At 40.4% G+C, this 14,972-nt stretch overlaps 2 protein-coding genes and 1 long non-coding RNA gene across 3 annotated transcripts; 2 read left to right on the top strand and 1 right to left on the bottom strand.

The window, feature by feature from the left end:
• Nucleotides 1-283: 283 nt before the first annotated feature.
• tgoln2 (trans-golgi network protein 2) lies at nt 284-4,353 on the top strand. Its single transcript, XM_079161230.1, has 4 exons — nt 284-471; nt 1,290-2,089; nt 2,529-2,612; nt 2,707-4,353. Exons 1-4 carry the CDS (start codon nt 417-419, stop codon nt 2,710-2,712), a joined length of 945 nt encoding a protein of 314 aa, XP_079017356.1. The 5' UTR covers nt 284-416; the 3' UTR covers nt 2,713-4,353.
• Nucleotides 4,354-4,500: 147 nt separating this feature from the next.
• LOC306697371 (dual specificity protein phosphatase 18) lies at nt 4,501-6,070 on the bottom strand. The gene has a single exon (XM_079161231.1). It carries the CDS (start codon nt 6,023-6,025, stop codon nt 5,480-5,482), a length of 546 nt encoding a protein of 181 aa, XP_079017357.1. The 5' UTR covers nt 6,026-6,070; the 3' UTR covers nt 4,501-5,479.
• Nucleotides 6,071-8,828: 2,758 nt separating this feature from the next.
• LOC306697545 lies at nt 8,829-13,233 on the top strand. The gene is made up of 4 exons (XR_013767128.1): nt 8,829-9,094; nt 9,626-9,726; nt 10,002-10,091; nt 10,676-13,233. It is a non-coding gene; the product is annotated as an uncharacterized lncRNA (long non-coding RNA).
• The last annotated feature ends 1,739 nt before the right edge of the window (nt 13,234-14,972 follow it).

Consider the following 14,972-nt stretch of genomic DNA (forward strand, 5'->3'; position numbering starts at 1 on the left):
TCAGTTAAAAAAATAATTTAGAATGAGTTAAAAGCACAACTGCACAATCTATTCATTCAACAAACTAAATTAGATTGTACTGCAGAAGACGTTTGTTTTTCCTGTATGCATGGCCACATTTGTCTACACTACATTTACCTGCTTTTCCTGTTATTCTAGCTCTCCTACGCATCACTGCGGTGTAACACAGAGCCCTGTAGTGGCGCCACTCAGCCTTCTGGTGGCGCTAAAGCGCACCGCTGTGTTTCCCACTCTGCAGAAGAAGAGCAGGTTTGTACACGGAAGCACGAACAGGACTTAACACCAAAACCTCCAACCTGTCGTCTTAGCTTTGTCAAAGCGGATCGTGTCGTGAGCTCAAAGAAGAGACCGGTTAAATAGATTTATTTTTGAGTTTTAATTGGTGCGCAGACACAATGAAGACGGCTTTCTTGGCGCTCGCCATATTGTTGTGTTTCTGCTTGGTCAGAGGTGAGTGGAGTTTTGTGTCATTTTGCTATTTATGTCATCCTGAGACTATTCAGCGACGTGTCAGAGACATGTTTGCCTCGCATATATAATCCCGACTAAATCAGATAACGAAGGTAGTTGTCGCTGTTGCTGTATAACAACGTGTCACTTGATTTAATTTAGATCATTTGAGCTAATCGCAGGGCTTTGTCATATATTCAGTGTTGGCTTTAATAAAATAACGTCAAAGCATTTTACACTGTAGTAGTTCAATAAATAAACATACATTCAAAGTGACATGTCACTGCTGTGACGAAAGTAGGATTTACTTTCGTGTATTTTGTGTATTGTTTTGTTGTAGTTTCTGTCACCAAACTAGTTCCGTAAAGTTAACAATCACGTTTACACAAAAGACGAAAACACGTTCTGGCTTTTGTGTAAACGTCATATCCCTAAAGTGTGACGCCCTCACCCCACACACACAGCTACCGGTTTATGAAACCTGTTCCAGGTAACCTTTAAGTGCAGTGCACACAACAGACTATACATAGCAGCTTAATTACACACATATAGAAGCACTTTTATCATGAAATTCTACTTCCATGTTTGTGACATTTTGAGTGCACAATGTTTAAGATAGGAATATATATGACCCCCTGTAGAAAGACGTGGACACTACGTTAGCTAATAGTGCAGGAACCACCGTAGTTGTTATTGTCCTTTCACTAACAAATGTTCAAATATTGAATGAAAAAGACCAAGTGACGCGCAGAAGACCTGGGGGCCGCTATAGAAGCACAAGTCCATTCACCATTATTTCATTTTCTTCTTACTTACAGGGGCTCCAACAGAAATCCCTCAGGGGCCGAAAAGCAAAGCAGAGCCAGCTGACACCGGCAATTCAGCAGCAGCATTCAGTACAGATGCTGCAGACAACGCAGACGAAACTAATCTAAAGTCTAAAGGGCAGCAAAGTCAGGACAAAAGCAATGAGAGTGCAAGCACGCCGACTCCTCCAGTTAAGAATGTATCAACACCTGCAGAGTCCGGAGGGAAAGGCAAGGAGCCAGAGGCAGAGGGCACCAAGAAAGATGAGACACAAGGAGAAAAAGGCAAGAAAGACAAAAAAGCTGAGGAAAAACCAGAAGTAGAGAACATCACTGAGAAAAAACCAGAAGGAGAGGACGCCGCTGAGAAAAAAACAGAAGGAGAGGACGGCACTGAGAAAAAAACAGAAGGAGAGGACGGCACTGAGAAAAAAACAGAAGGAGAGGACGCCGCTCAGGAAAAACCAGAAGTAAAGGACAGCACTGAGAAAAAACCAGAAGTAGAGGACAGCACTGAGAAAAAAACAGAAGTAGAGGACAGCACTGAGAAAAAACCAGGAGAGGACGCCGCTGAGGAAAAACCAGAAGGAGAGGACGCCGCTGAGGAAAAACCAGAAGTAGAGGACAGCACTGAGGAAAAACCAGAAGGTGGGCACGTCAAGGACGGCAAAAGTAAAGAAACCTCAAATAAAGGTCCGTATGACCCATCTGGTATAAATGAGGAGGAAGAAAGCAGCCATTTCTTCGCCTACCTTGTCTCTTCAGCTGTGCTGGTAGCAGTGCTTTACATCACTTACCACAACAAGCGCAAGGTAAATGGCTTCACACCTCGTTCCTCTACTTCATACTTCCTGTGTTTCCACTGACCCAGATTTGTGTAGAAAATGTCACGCGCGTGTCAACCACATGACTAAAATGAAGAAGTAACAAGTAATTGCTGAGCTAGAACCGTTGAAGACAATTTAACTGATTGTAAATCTTTGCTGGTGTAGTTAACACAACATTTGGATCGGACTAACAGTGAAGATTATTATATTATTTGGTACATTTTGTCAGCTTCTGAGTCGGCCCAAACAAGCACATGGCAACTGTGAGAAACTATCCTAAAGGAATAGTGTGACATTTTAGGAAAGTGCAGATTTATTTTGTTACCGAGAGAGATTAATCCTCTGCAATGTCTCTCGTTAAATCATATCCATATTTGTTTTGTAGATCAGGCCTCAATACAATATCCTTTTGTCTTTTCCTCAGATAATTGCCTTTTTTTTGGAGGGAAAGAAATCCAGATCCACACGTCGCCCGAAATCCACAGAGTACCAGAAACTGGACCAGAATGTAAGTTATTGATGTAAAGAAATACCCCCCCCCGGAATCATAATACAGTAACATTAAATATTTTGAGTTTTGAAATATCTCCATTTTCTTTCAGATGTAATCTGCAGTCATCCTCTTGAAGCTGAATGAGTGCAGCAGCTGGACACACTGGCGTTGTGTGAGAAGAGAGTGGATGGATACCGGCGTTGCATATTTTCCTGGTCTACTCTGCATTGATTTCACCTTTTTGTGTTAAATGGACATTCTTCTATTTTATACCTTTTTAGATGCTTATCGTACGACTATGCAGATGACACTGTTGCCTTATTGAGGGAATGCAGTGAAGGTAAAATAAGCATGCTGTTTTTTGCACTTGTGTCGTTATTCCACTTGTAAGGCAATCTTGTAATTTGACCTGACTAAGGTCTGGACTCAGGATATTTAAGTAGCAGATGAAAATGATAGCTGTTTGGATTCCAGAACACTGGTGATTGCACTGTCCACCAAATAAGCCATCTGATTCTCTGTAAAATACTGTGTACGCTTTGTTTGAGGTTGTTTTAAATGTCTATTTGATGAATTTTATCCAAAATTTAGATGTACTGAAGTATCACGATGGGATTTCTGCTCGCGCTCACGACCGTGTGGTATTGGCCAGATGAATGTAGTGACTTGTATTTTCCAAATGAGATGCTAGCACAGTGCCCACCCACTTTAACTGTCTAAAGGCTGAGACGTAAACATATGAAATATGTGCTTAAAGAAACAGTTTTAGGAAATACACTGATTGTCTTTCTTGCTGAAAATGAGATGAGAAGATCAATACCACTCAAATATTTCCGGTAAATATAACATTCAAGGTGCAATGTAAGGGATTCAGAGCATTAACATATTAGCTAGCTACAATTTGTTTCATGTCAGCAGACCCAACTGGTTAGCTCACGACCGCTGCTCTGCACTGCCCTCTTGAGGCTGATGCAGCTAATAACGCCGTTCAGACCGGTGTCTTTGCTGCTGAAGCATAGGAGCCTCAGTTGCCATGTTGACAGCCGTTGAGCAATAGAAATGGTCCCAATCTCGTATTTAGCAGCCAGCTGCCGGTAAGAGTAGCCCAGCATAAGGACTGGAAACGGGGGGGGGGGGGGAAAGGCTATAAAAGCCTCCTTCCACCCCCTTTAAAGTTCACTCATTAAAACTCTCATTTAACTCTTTGGAAGAAAGGAAATTTAGTATATTTCCCAAAATGTTAAGATCCAACTGACATTGTATTAACTGCTGTTGAGGTGTTGGTTTCATGTGCAAAGGCCTCTTAAGTTATCCAGTATAAATGTTATACGAGGTGTGACTGGCATTAAAATGTTGATCTAAACTGCCGGTCTGGTTACTGTGGCTGCCCACCTCCTCTGTGGCTTCTTCTTTTGGATAAACATCTCTTACTTTGCATCTAAACTCGACTCTGAAATGTTGTTAACCTAAAATCGGTTCTAGTTGGCCAAGAGCTGCATTGCTGAGAAGGTTTGGAGGGAATTACTGGTTGACCACTTATACATTAGATTGAATATTTCCTTCAGATTAGATGTGTGTTTATGTTCAGAGTTGACAGACTTGTGCCAAATTGTGTATTTTACTGGGATTCAATGTCTGATTCTTGTTTTGTGCCTGTTTCCTAAATTAACATTCTAACACTTCACATTTGTAACTGGCCTGAGGTCACAATAACAGCCCTTTCTGTTCAAAGGAAAATAAATGTATCCCAACTGTTTATTGTAAGAATCAAAGCCCATATTATTTCCCAAAATATATTTTATTGTTAAATCTGCAAAGAAAACACTGCATCTGTTAATTCATTTGCTCTTTTCATGAGTGAAATAAGCACCACAAGTAGCTATAGAAAGCATCATTCGCTCATACAGTCTGGCAGTTAGCATGAAATTAGCATGTTTTCAAGGTGTTTAATGAATATATAGCTAAATAACTAAGTATGTATTTAAGTTTGTTAGGAATAGCTGTCCATAAAACAACCTGCTGTCCTTCAAGACTTCCATTGTACATGTGTCTGATGAATTGAGATGAGTATTGATTCTAAAATAAAGCTTTTTGTACTTTCTAGCTTTAAATGAGTTGGATTGTTTTACAGCCTTCACTGACATCGCTGCTTTAGTGATCCAGGGCCTTTAGCCACAACAACGTCAAATTCAAAAGCATCATCAGAAAAACTATTAATAGTGAAAGCACTTGTGCAGAAAAATGTCAACCATGGTTGATCATTAAATATGGAAATCATATATATTATAGGTGATACTACAATAGGTTATATGCAACAACTCTGAAGGTTCATTTTAATGTTGTAGATGGGCACGGTGGAGCTAGTTTAACTACAGTTGGGTAGTTTAGTCCAGTGGGACCTAACCAAGGGGTCAGGACCACTCGATTAATGAGGTAAAGAAAACTAAACATTTGTTTAACTTCTCTGGGCTTTTAGTGAAGTATTGGATAGTTTTACCTCTGACAACACCTGAGAAATCTAGTGTGAATTACTCTTTGCCACAACTGCTAACATACATAAATGTGACAAGGGGCCCCCACTAGACACTCTTTTTCTGTAAGGGCCTACAAGAGCTTGGGGGTTGCAGGTATTATGTTTTTAATGTAGGCTAAACTGGTAACAAGTTGTCGGATAAATGCATTGAAGTAAAGAGCACAATATTTCCCCTTGAAATGTAGTGGAGCCCATAATAACTCATCAGGGAGCACATTAAGCCTTTATGTTTGGTTAGATGACAAAACAGCAGTTTATCACTCTACATGCGACACACAATACAGTATATTTATGCTCATACGTTGTTTGATTGTCAATGAAATCCCCACTAAGCAGTGCAGTGGTTTCTTCACAGTGGCGTCATATTTCTGGCCTCCTGCTCATAAATGTCAGGTAGCTCTCCCATGGAGGAGGAGACCATTCGGACAGAAGTGCACCCACGAAGCTCCATCTCATAGCGGATGAGCTGTTTCCAGAAGCCGTTATTCGGCCTCACGACGGGTCGACAGGTCCTCACCCACCTGTGGGCCTCCAGGAGAGGCACATCGCGGTGCTTCATCAGGTAGGCCATGCACAGGGAGGAGGAGCGGCTCACGCCGGCGTTGCAGTGCACCAATGTGCGGCCACCGCGCTCTGCGGTGAGCTGTATTTTATCCGCCACCTCGTCAAAATGCTCGCTGAGAGGAGACACCGGGTGGTCAGAGACCGGGATGTGGACGTACTCCACCCCGGGGTGAAGAGGGCAGCGGCTGCTGTTCTCGGTAACGTTCACGATGCAGCTTATCTTGCACCGAGTCACCTGGGAGGAATCTTTCGCCGCTCTGCCATTACTGATGTAGAGATGGTCGGTGACTCGGCACAGGCCTGACAGACCCGCAAGACCCGACTGATGCATACACGACGTGAAATACCCCGCTGCTACGTAAATGCGTAGACTGTTTATAAGATGTCGTTCCAGAGTGTTGTGAGTTCACAAAAGCGATGCACGATTGTAAGGCAACTCCGGATGGACATATTTGTGTGAGTGCACGCGCTGTCGGCCCCTGCTGGTTGGGGTTTATTTCCGTTTCTCACTGATTAGCATGCAACAAAGACAAAGACAAACAACTAAAAGATAATCTTATTTTATAAAGTGTGACTTGTTTCCCTTATATTGTTCTCTAGTTTATTCCTGTTTTTTGTTTGTTTCCCTAATGTCTGTTTGTGAAGGACTTTTGCAAATTTGATTTGAATTAGTTTGTAAATAAACTTTGGTAATGTTTATATTCAAAGCATAAAATAAATAAAAAATGAAAACTATTCATACAATAATAAGACACCGTAGCTCAGGAGTTCCCAATGGGAACAATTAGTAGGGAAGCAAAATGTACTTGCTGTAAATAATAAAACAGCATCAGTGCTTGGGAAACAAAACAAGAGGAAATTGTAGATGCTACTATCAACCCATTATATTTTAAAATGGGTTAATCCTCTGGAGGGAGCATGAATTTAATGGAAGTCAGGCCAGTACTGAAATCACAATCTTTTAAGGTATAATGTTATACTTCCAAAACAAACAACCACATCCGGAAGTAACTATTTAAAGGTACTTTATGTAGAATTATGAAGTCATCTTTCAAGTAAAATGTGAAATGTTCTATGTGTCCAGATTCTCCAATGTTGCTTTTTGTTTTATATCATTAAACATGTAGGCCTATATCTTTGGGTTTGGGATTGTTGGTTAGTCATAATAATTTAGCAAGTGTAAATGAAAGATATGTACAGCCAGGAACATATAGTTATGTTGTTGTTTTGCATATTGGAGGATTGATAGCTGTTCCATCTTTTAACAAGTGTTACAGCATCTGTGTTATAATTGAATTATTCAAACAATTAAATGTTGTCGTCATCAGCTCATAAATGTACAGTTGCATTGTAATGATTTACCCTGCAAAGATATTCACACATTCAACATTTTTTCTTTCTAAACAATATATACTAATACTATAATTATATAATATAGTATTGCCTTTCAGTCGGCTCTTCTTGACTTTTACAGGTGGACCTGCATCAGGTGACCCGTCGGTGGCTGGCGTCTCCTCAGCTGGACTGGCTGCACCATGACTTGACAGCTGGTTCGACTTCAGCTGAGCCACAAGCATCTATAACTGAAGCAGCTGCTGCTCCATCGTTTGAGCGAGGCATATTTGTAATGTTGTCACAGAAGCAAGGAGCGGTTGATGCCTGTGCCATTTGTACAAGGTGTGGCTGAAGGCCATTCACCTTCATCAGCCTCATTGTCAGAAGGAAGCTCCTCTTCAAAGTTTTCCACTGGGCAGAACAGCATTTTGTCAAAGGACTTGCCAACACTGGATAAAACACGACAATCAATCAATGAAACAGTCAATCAGAATGCAACTCTGTCCATTCATCCATTCATACATCTATTCAACTGTACTCATGGGGAAACACAGTAACTTACAAGCTGGTGTCCATTTCACCCACCAGATGGGTCATTGTGACGAAAGGGTGCTGGAGAGCGTTCTCAGGAGGGATGCTCTTCTCAGGATCGGTTTGGAAAAGAGATTTCAATCAGTTTTGCTTTTTGTCAGTTCAGCATTTTGACAGTTTATTGCTGCTTGACATCTGGATGGCATATAGCCTAGTACATGGTTCTGTATGTGTTATGTATCACAAGCTGGGTTGACTTCACTCAGTGAGGAATCTCATTGTTTAGCCGGCCATTGTGAAATTATCTGCATTACTTTTTTTTTTATTTTCAATACATGATGATGCATTATATTTTGATTTATTCTGGGATACCATACACAAGATATCCCCAATTCTCACTGTAATGGTCCTTCCTCTAGCACCACCCTCAGGCCCGAAAATGTACCATACAAATCTCTGAATTTATTTCACCTCTCAAACAAATTCGTTATGAGCAAAACAGCCACATATACTGTGTGATGCATCTTCAATGTTCTTAAATCTCAACAGGATAAGTGTTTTTTCTCTTACCAGTAATAGGTTCATTATCATTAGTTTATATATTTCACTTATTTATACAAGACACGGTCAAAAACAACTTTTCAAAAGTCCTTCATTATAAAACAGACATGAAACTACTGTCAAACAATGAAATGCTAATTAAGCGTATCATACAATATGAACAAGCAGCCATGAACCTATTAGTTACACTTTCAGATTAACTGTTATCACTGCCATTAATGCACTTTGAAATTAATCATCAGCACAGCTGAATATGGACAGTATTACTGTGTGTATTTTTGTGCTAAATGTATAAATGAGAAGCAGAAAAAAAAGAACAACTGAGTGTGTTTTGCATGTGGAGAAATCAGTTGCTAATTCTCTATTACATGTGTATAAGCCCTTATTTATGTTACAGTGCGTATCTTTAAGTTACATTAAGCAGAATATCGTCGTGTCTTTTGGGTTGGGGTTGCTGTACTAGCTGGTTGTGCCTGCAGGCAGTCCTCGGTTGCCCAGGAAACACAGATGGTGGATGAAGGGCGTGCATACAAAAGACCATAAACCTGTGGCAGCAGCTGGAGACCGAGACCACTGATTAATTCAGGTCTGTGCAGTCCCTCTTATTCAAAGACGTCTCTGTTCTCTTTAATACCTCCCATCCATTTTCTTTGTCCCAGGGCTTCCGTCTCCACTTTATCCTGTTCTCCCTGGACTGGTCTCCCGTCAGTGCGCAGCTGTTGTTGGCACTCCCACATCTGCTTGTCTCGGCTCGGCAGCCATGTAGACGACGCTCAGCCGCGGCTCGTGTAAGTGCGTATAGCGTATGGGTCCAGGGGGCGACCAGCCTTCTACTGCGGGGCTAATCACAGCACACACAAGGCATGAATTTGCAAGTTCGGCAGCGCCTTCAGCATGGAAGAAAAAAGAAGAAGATCTTTTCGCGTCGCCCGATGCTGCGCGTCACGTGCACGGTGGAACCTGGAGATCACTGGTAGGAAAAAATACCACATAGTTCATTTTATGCTATTGTGATTTTAAATTCAATGATTCTGTATTGCCCTAGGACTCAAACTAGTTAATTTGGATTAATCTGTTGTCAAACTAGATAAACATGAACTCGTTTAATTCCCTGCAGAGGAGGGCCTGGTCTGTCTTCCCTCAACCTACATCCGTGCAGGCTTTATGTCCATTCAAATATGCATATTTATAGAAATGCTATTTCTGGTGGATGCCAGATTAGATTGATGATTTATCTAATATTGGACAAAATATGGCTGTAGGTAGGCAGTGCAGTTTATATGCCTATAGCGTGGTCTTTCATCTCCAGATAGACATTATCCATAGCATGAGCTGCAGCCACTGTACTGTACAACAGAAATGTCTAAAGTTCTGATTGTATGTATTTCTATAATTTGTAGGTGTATATAAGGCAAAGTGGGCCATTAAATCCCCAAAATGAATGCAAAAACACAGTGAATCATAGTGATCCACTGTTCTTATTCAGTATGCCTTTATATTTTAGGTAACCTTGTGGCCGGTGTTACTGGATTCATCTACAGAGCTGCTGACATGTCACCAGTCAGGACACTGGGAGGGTCCAAATGAGAACCAACAGCAGGACAGGTTATGTGTTATTTATAAAAAAAAAAAACACATAGGAGGATAGTTTTTAATGGCACACAATATCAGATGTAGAATGTAGTAGCATTAGTCAGCCAGTCAGATAATTGATACTGTAGCTTATATCTGTTGGCAGTAGGTGTACTCATTTGTCTTAATAAAAAGCAGTAAGGAGAAGCAATAAAAAAAAAAGAACAAGTACTCCCATGGGTTTCTTGGGAGGACAGTTGGGTTGCGTCCCACTTTTCTGCTGCTTTGTTTTGTGTATTCCTCTCCAGTTACACTGATGAAGGAGCAGACCGGGACTCGATCTGGACCTCACGGGCGGCATGGCTCCATCTCCCTCTGCTGTGCTGCCTCGCAGACTGGTAAATGGTCTGACAGTAGATTTACTCCACTGTGACTTTCATTCCTCTCATATTCACTTCACAGTCTGCACTGTGACTTGTTATATAGGTCTTGATGAATAGAAACTGCAGATCCACTTTTTATAGACTCTTATCTTGCATTTTGCCCACATACAGGATGTGTCCCTGTGTGCATGTGTGTGTGTGTGAGATTGTTAAGCCCCTGTGCCTGCCGAGAGTGCAGATAAATGGGGACCAGATAGAACATGGAAGATTAGTTATGTGTGAAATCGCTGCCATATGTTCAGCTATATACTGCTATCCTTTTCCAGGATTATGGTAAAGAGCGGAGATAAACCAACCTGAAAGTGGAGACCATGACCAAATCAGATTTAGCATAATCATCTTTTCAGATTCGTTATTCAACATTATGCAGGATTATCCTGGAAATACATTGGTTGAATGTTTGTTAGTCAAAGACGAAAATATCTTCAAAAGTATGTCATGTCCAACAGGAATGTGTTCAAGGTGTTAAGAATCAGAACGATCAGAAGATCGCTTTTGTATTTTTGCCTTTAACAGCTGTCGTGTCATTTTTCAAGCAGTGATCGATGCACGGTGCCATCGCTGATGTCCAGACCCTCAGAAGGAGAGGATCCATGTCCAAGTGTTTCCCCACTGAGAGACGACTTCTCCTGCTTTTGTGTTTCAGTGCAAAGGGCTTTGAAGAGTTCAAAATGCCACTGCTGCTTTGTAGACAGTGTCAATGTGTTCAGATTTAACAGGAAAACAGGTGTTTTGAGTCCAAAATAATTTTCTGCAGCGTTCCTTCCTGTTTCAAATGTGCAAATGTTTCCGACTGTCAGTAATACTAATAATGCTTCATCCACGCCCACTATCATGAGTTTTTTGGCTGATCAAAAACACAGACACCGCAGCCATCAAACACCTCTCACCTCTCACGCTTCTTCAGCTGCGTGTGCAGTGACGTCTTCACTCCATTACCTTGGTTACTCTGTCAAACGCGTTGGCTACTTTTTCCCGTATAAGACACTTTAAATTCTCCAGAATCTGTGTTTTAACATGTGTTAACTTCTCACCAAAGCTAAAATGTTTCAGTGCCAGATCCAGAACGGGAAAGCTTTGTTATTTTAAGCTTGTAACATAAAAAGAAATCTGCTCAAATGAGTGAGAATGACTAGTTTTCTCACATTTTGACAATGTGTAATTCACACAGTATGCTCTTTGTTTGTGTTAAAACTTCTTAACTTGGGTGTTATACCAACTACTTTTATGGTTCTACAGTGTGTATTTTTACTCTAGCGTGTGGGCAGGTGTGTGTCAGCGTGAGTGCATGTGTTTGTGTGCATGTGCTCTATTTGTGTGTGTGTGTTGGTGTCTGTATGTGTGCATGTGTCTGTCTGTATGATAAAAACACTTTTGTAACTGGCCTGAAGCTACTAGCTGCTTTTCAACGGATTTCTCTTCGCTGCACAGATTTAAAATGCCTGACTCTCTCTTCTTTTAACATGTTGAATGTACCAGACAAAGGATTCAAAAATATTTACAAATGATTCTTAGCATTTGTTAAGACCTCATTGAAGTACCAGTTAGGTGGGGGTTCTTGTGATCTAGATAATCACAAGAATGATGCTGGAAATTAATGGTGTGTAGTTTTCTAAATGATGCCTGCTAGCATTAATTAAACTGTCCCGATGCCTACTGCCCCATCATCTGATACTTCAGCAAATTACAGCAAATGCTAATAATTATGTGCAAATAGCTTTTTACCCAGGTCTGGATTCTACTAACAATATTTGACTAATATCTAACAATACTAATGTCTGCTAACAGTCGGATGATTACTAACCTGTACTCTGAATGCTGATGGCTGGCTTTGATCTTTCTAACCCACTGACTAACCCTCTGCTTCATGCCCGCAGTCCGATGCACACACTCCTCTCTCATGACCCTGCAATCCTTCTTCTAGAAATCACAGACTAAGAGGAATTATTAAAGCAGAAAATCAATGAAAACTGTTAAAGTGAGCGAGTCAAGAAGGGTTTCAGGACTTGGGAAGGGAAATGTTATTAACCACTAGATGGAAAGAGGAGGAGAATCAGCTGCTGATATCAAACTGGGTTGACCACATGCTTAAGAATCCTCACAAGACCGATTATGATCTGATCAAAAAATAATATCACGTCACTGTGTCGCACCTCACAGGCTAAATTCACATCTTCAGAGACCGTCCTCTCTACCTGTGTGGTCAACCCTTGCAGATGAGTGCCTGGCTTGTTGTCACCACAGGCCAAGCAAATCTCAAACTCCACCACTAACTTATTATGGTATTAATACTAACAGTGGTGTGGCTCTAAAGACCCACCTGTTGCTCCTACTAACATCTGTGTTCCTTCCGACTAAAACATCCTAATGTCTGTAATCAAATTATTCCGTCTCTTTGTTCTTCTTTAATTAAATCAAAGCATGCCTTGTGGCACTAGTGATGCTTATTACATTACAGTACATGGAAGCTTTTATCCAAAACATCTTCTAGTGCCATGAGTTTGTATGCGTTTTAGCAGTGGGAACTAAGTCTTATAGCTCTAACTGTGTCAATGACATGCTCATCAGAAATCCTTATAAACAAGCTACTAACATCTCCTAAAGTTAAATTAACAGGTACTAACCACAAACATATTCTATTAGCTGTCTGCAAACTAACAAACTAACCCACTAATAAACTAATAATCTAACACAAACTAACTAAAACCACTAACTTTGTGCTGAGTGGCAGAATTTGTGAAGCACCCTGTTTTGAGGAGTTGCATCACTTATTGAATGTACTAAAAGAATTTAGTTTTTTAAGAATGACGTATTGATGTGCCTGTCTGTGTATGTGTGTGAAAGAAAGAGCACAACAGTATGTGTGTGTGTGTGTTTATTCTCTCAAACAATGCATTTAACATATCAATGCAGATTATATTTATAGAGCAGTTTTAGCCAAATGCATCCACAGTCACTGACTACTCTGGTAGTACTGAGCACCAGGATATACTCCTTAAACCTTTCAAACAAGACACTTTGTGAAGCAGCATGGATGTAAATACAAATAACTGCAATGTACACAACTAGTTTTGTACTATATTGCTAATTTATCAGTTGTCCTTTTACATGTTTTTGTAATAAACTATTTTCACATTTATATATATAAAACATGGTTTTATTGTATCGTCTCTTTTCTCTGCTATTTACAGGACAAATTGCAACTTACAGAGTCTAATACAAAGCATCCCATGCAGGCCAGCATTACATTTGTCCACAACAACAATAGGAACATTAGTCTTGTCCAGGAACATGTTTTCTAAACCCAGCTAGAAAATGTGAAGGTTTTTATTTCTATGGAAATATGAAGTCCCAACTCCAGGAGTGCCATTATCCTAAATAACATCTTTACTCTCTTGATTGCTTAAATTACACTGAAGAATGATTGCTGTCACAGAATGTTCATCGCAGGCAGAGTCCTGCAGAATACATTTATAACAAAAAAAGATGTTTTCAGGATGTTTCTTTACTCAAAAGTTGTAAGAGTTTGGATTTTTTACATTTATTTAATACTTATTCATCTTTATAGGTGATGCAATTAGATCACCATGTGTCACATCTGAATAATATGTTAAAATCTCTTCAATATAAATACTGTCCTGATACATGTTGCCACACAACGATGGAAAGATTTCAAGATTTACTGCATAAAGTGTTACAGCAGGGGGCAGCAACTCATCAGGTCAGAAGATTTGATGTTTTTTGGTGCAGTTATTCCATATATTTGCAACTGATGGACATATTATTTGATTTGAATGTTACACTTTTTATATTTGCTGTTTTGTGGTTGTTTGCGTCTCTGATTCACTTTATCTTTTTTTTATTTTTTAAGAATTACGTCGTTGTCATTGAACATAAAGCTGAGACACTCTTGGTTGGCAAGGCCAGCGGTGAAATTAATAACATCAGCATGTGTAAAAGTGTCTCTTAAAATATGCACAGTAAAGTGTCTCCACTTTAAAGCAATGAATTAATCATAAACACTTTTTCACCCTGAAAAAGAAGACACAACACCGCAGAACAGACACAGTTTTATAGATTTGTTCTCTGGAATGAAGGGATGTATTGTTTACTGTTATATGTGTGTGAGATTTCTCATTATGCGTTGAATGGCACATGTTTTTAATGCAGCTGTCATCAGACTACTTTTCCATTGCATGCTGTGGAAGTCCTAGTTTGTCCTAGTGAGAGGTGCAAGTCAAAATGTTGCTAATTTACTTTTGCTCAACCCCTTATTGGTTGAGATACAAAGGTCAAAGGTCACCCCTCTCTATATTTATAGGGTTACTCACTGCAACAGTGTTCAATGACCTGAGATCCACCAATACTGACAGCCATGACCAATGTCACCACTTGCATTTTTATTTATCTATTAATAACACATCATTCTGATCATTCTGGCTGGTTTCCAGCTAACTGGCATACAGGTTTATGTGTATGTGACACAGACAGAGAGAAAGACCATGGTATATGTTACACACTGAAACATTCACACACACTTTAGTGGACCTTCATTCCATCGTCATCCTCCTCCTTTGCTTGTGTCAGACAGAGGGGGCTCTGCTCTGCCCCCCATTTGAGCCCGATGTGATCCAGATGACGGGGGTTCCAAAGGTAGGAGCAGCGGGGCCCGGGGTCTCCATGGGTCAGCTGTAATTCACCACAGAGCTCAGAGACCAGAGTCTTAACACACACAAAACCCCTCACAGAACAGTGAGGCTCCACTTAAAGTCTTGAATATCACACAAACTCCCGTTCAAAGGCAGGTATGTTGGGATGAAAAACATTAATCGGCTA

Source organism: Pholis gunnellus (assembly GCF_910591455.1).
Source record: "Pholis gunnellus genome assembly, chromosome: 6".
Taxonomy (NCBI): Eukaryota; Metazoa; Chordata; class Actinopteri; order Perciformes; family Pholidae; genus Pholis; species Pholis gunnellus.

Excerpts from the sequence above, each read along its gene's own strand:
- tgoln2 (XM_079161230.1), top strand. The coding sequence starts at position 417 with ATGAAGACGGCTTTCTTGGCGCTCGCCATATTGTTGTGTTTCTGCTTG. Across the intron at positions 472-1,289 it reads GTGTTTCTGCTTGGTCAGAG|GGGCTCCAACAGAAATCCCT; the intron begins GTGAGTGGAGTT and ends TCTTACTTACAG. Across the intron at positions 2,090-2,528 it reads CTTACCACAACAAGCGCAAG|ATAATTGCCTTTTTTTTGGA; the intron begins GTAAATGGCTTC and ends TCTTTTCCTCAG.
- LOC306697371 (XM_079161231.1), bottom strand. The coding sequence starts at position 6,025 with ATGCATCAGTCGGGTCTTGCGGGTCTGTCAGGCCTGTGCCGAGTCACC.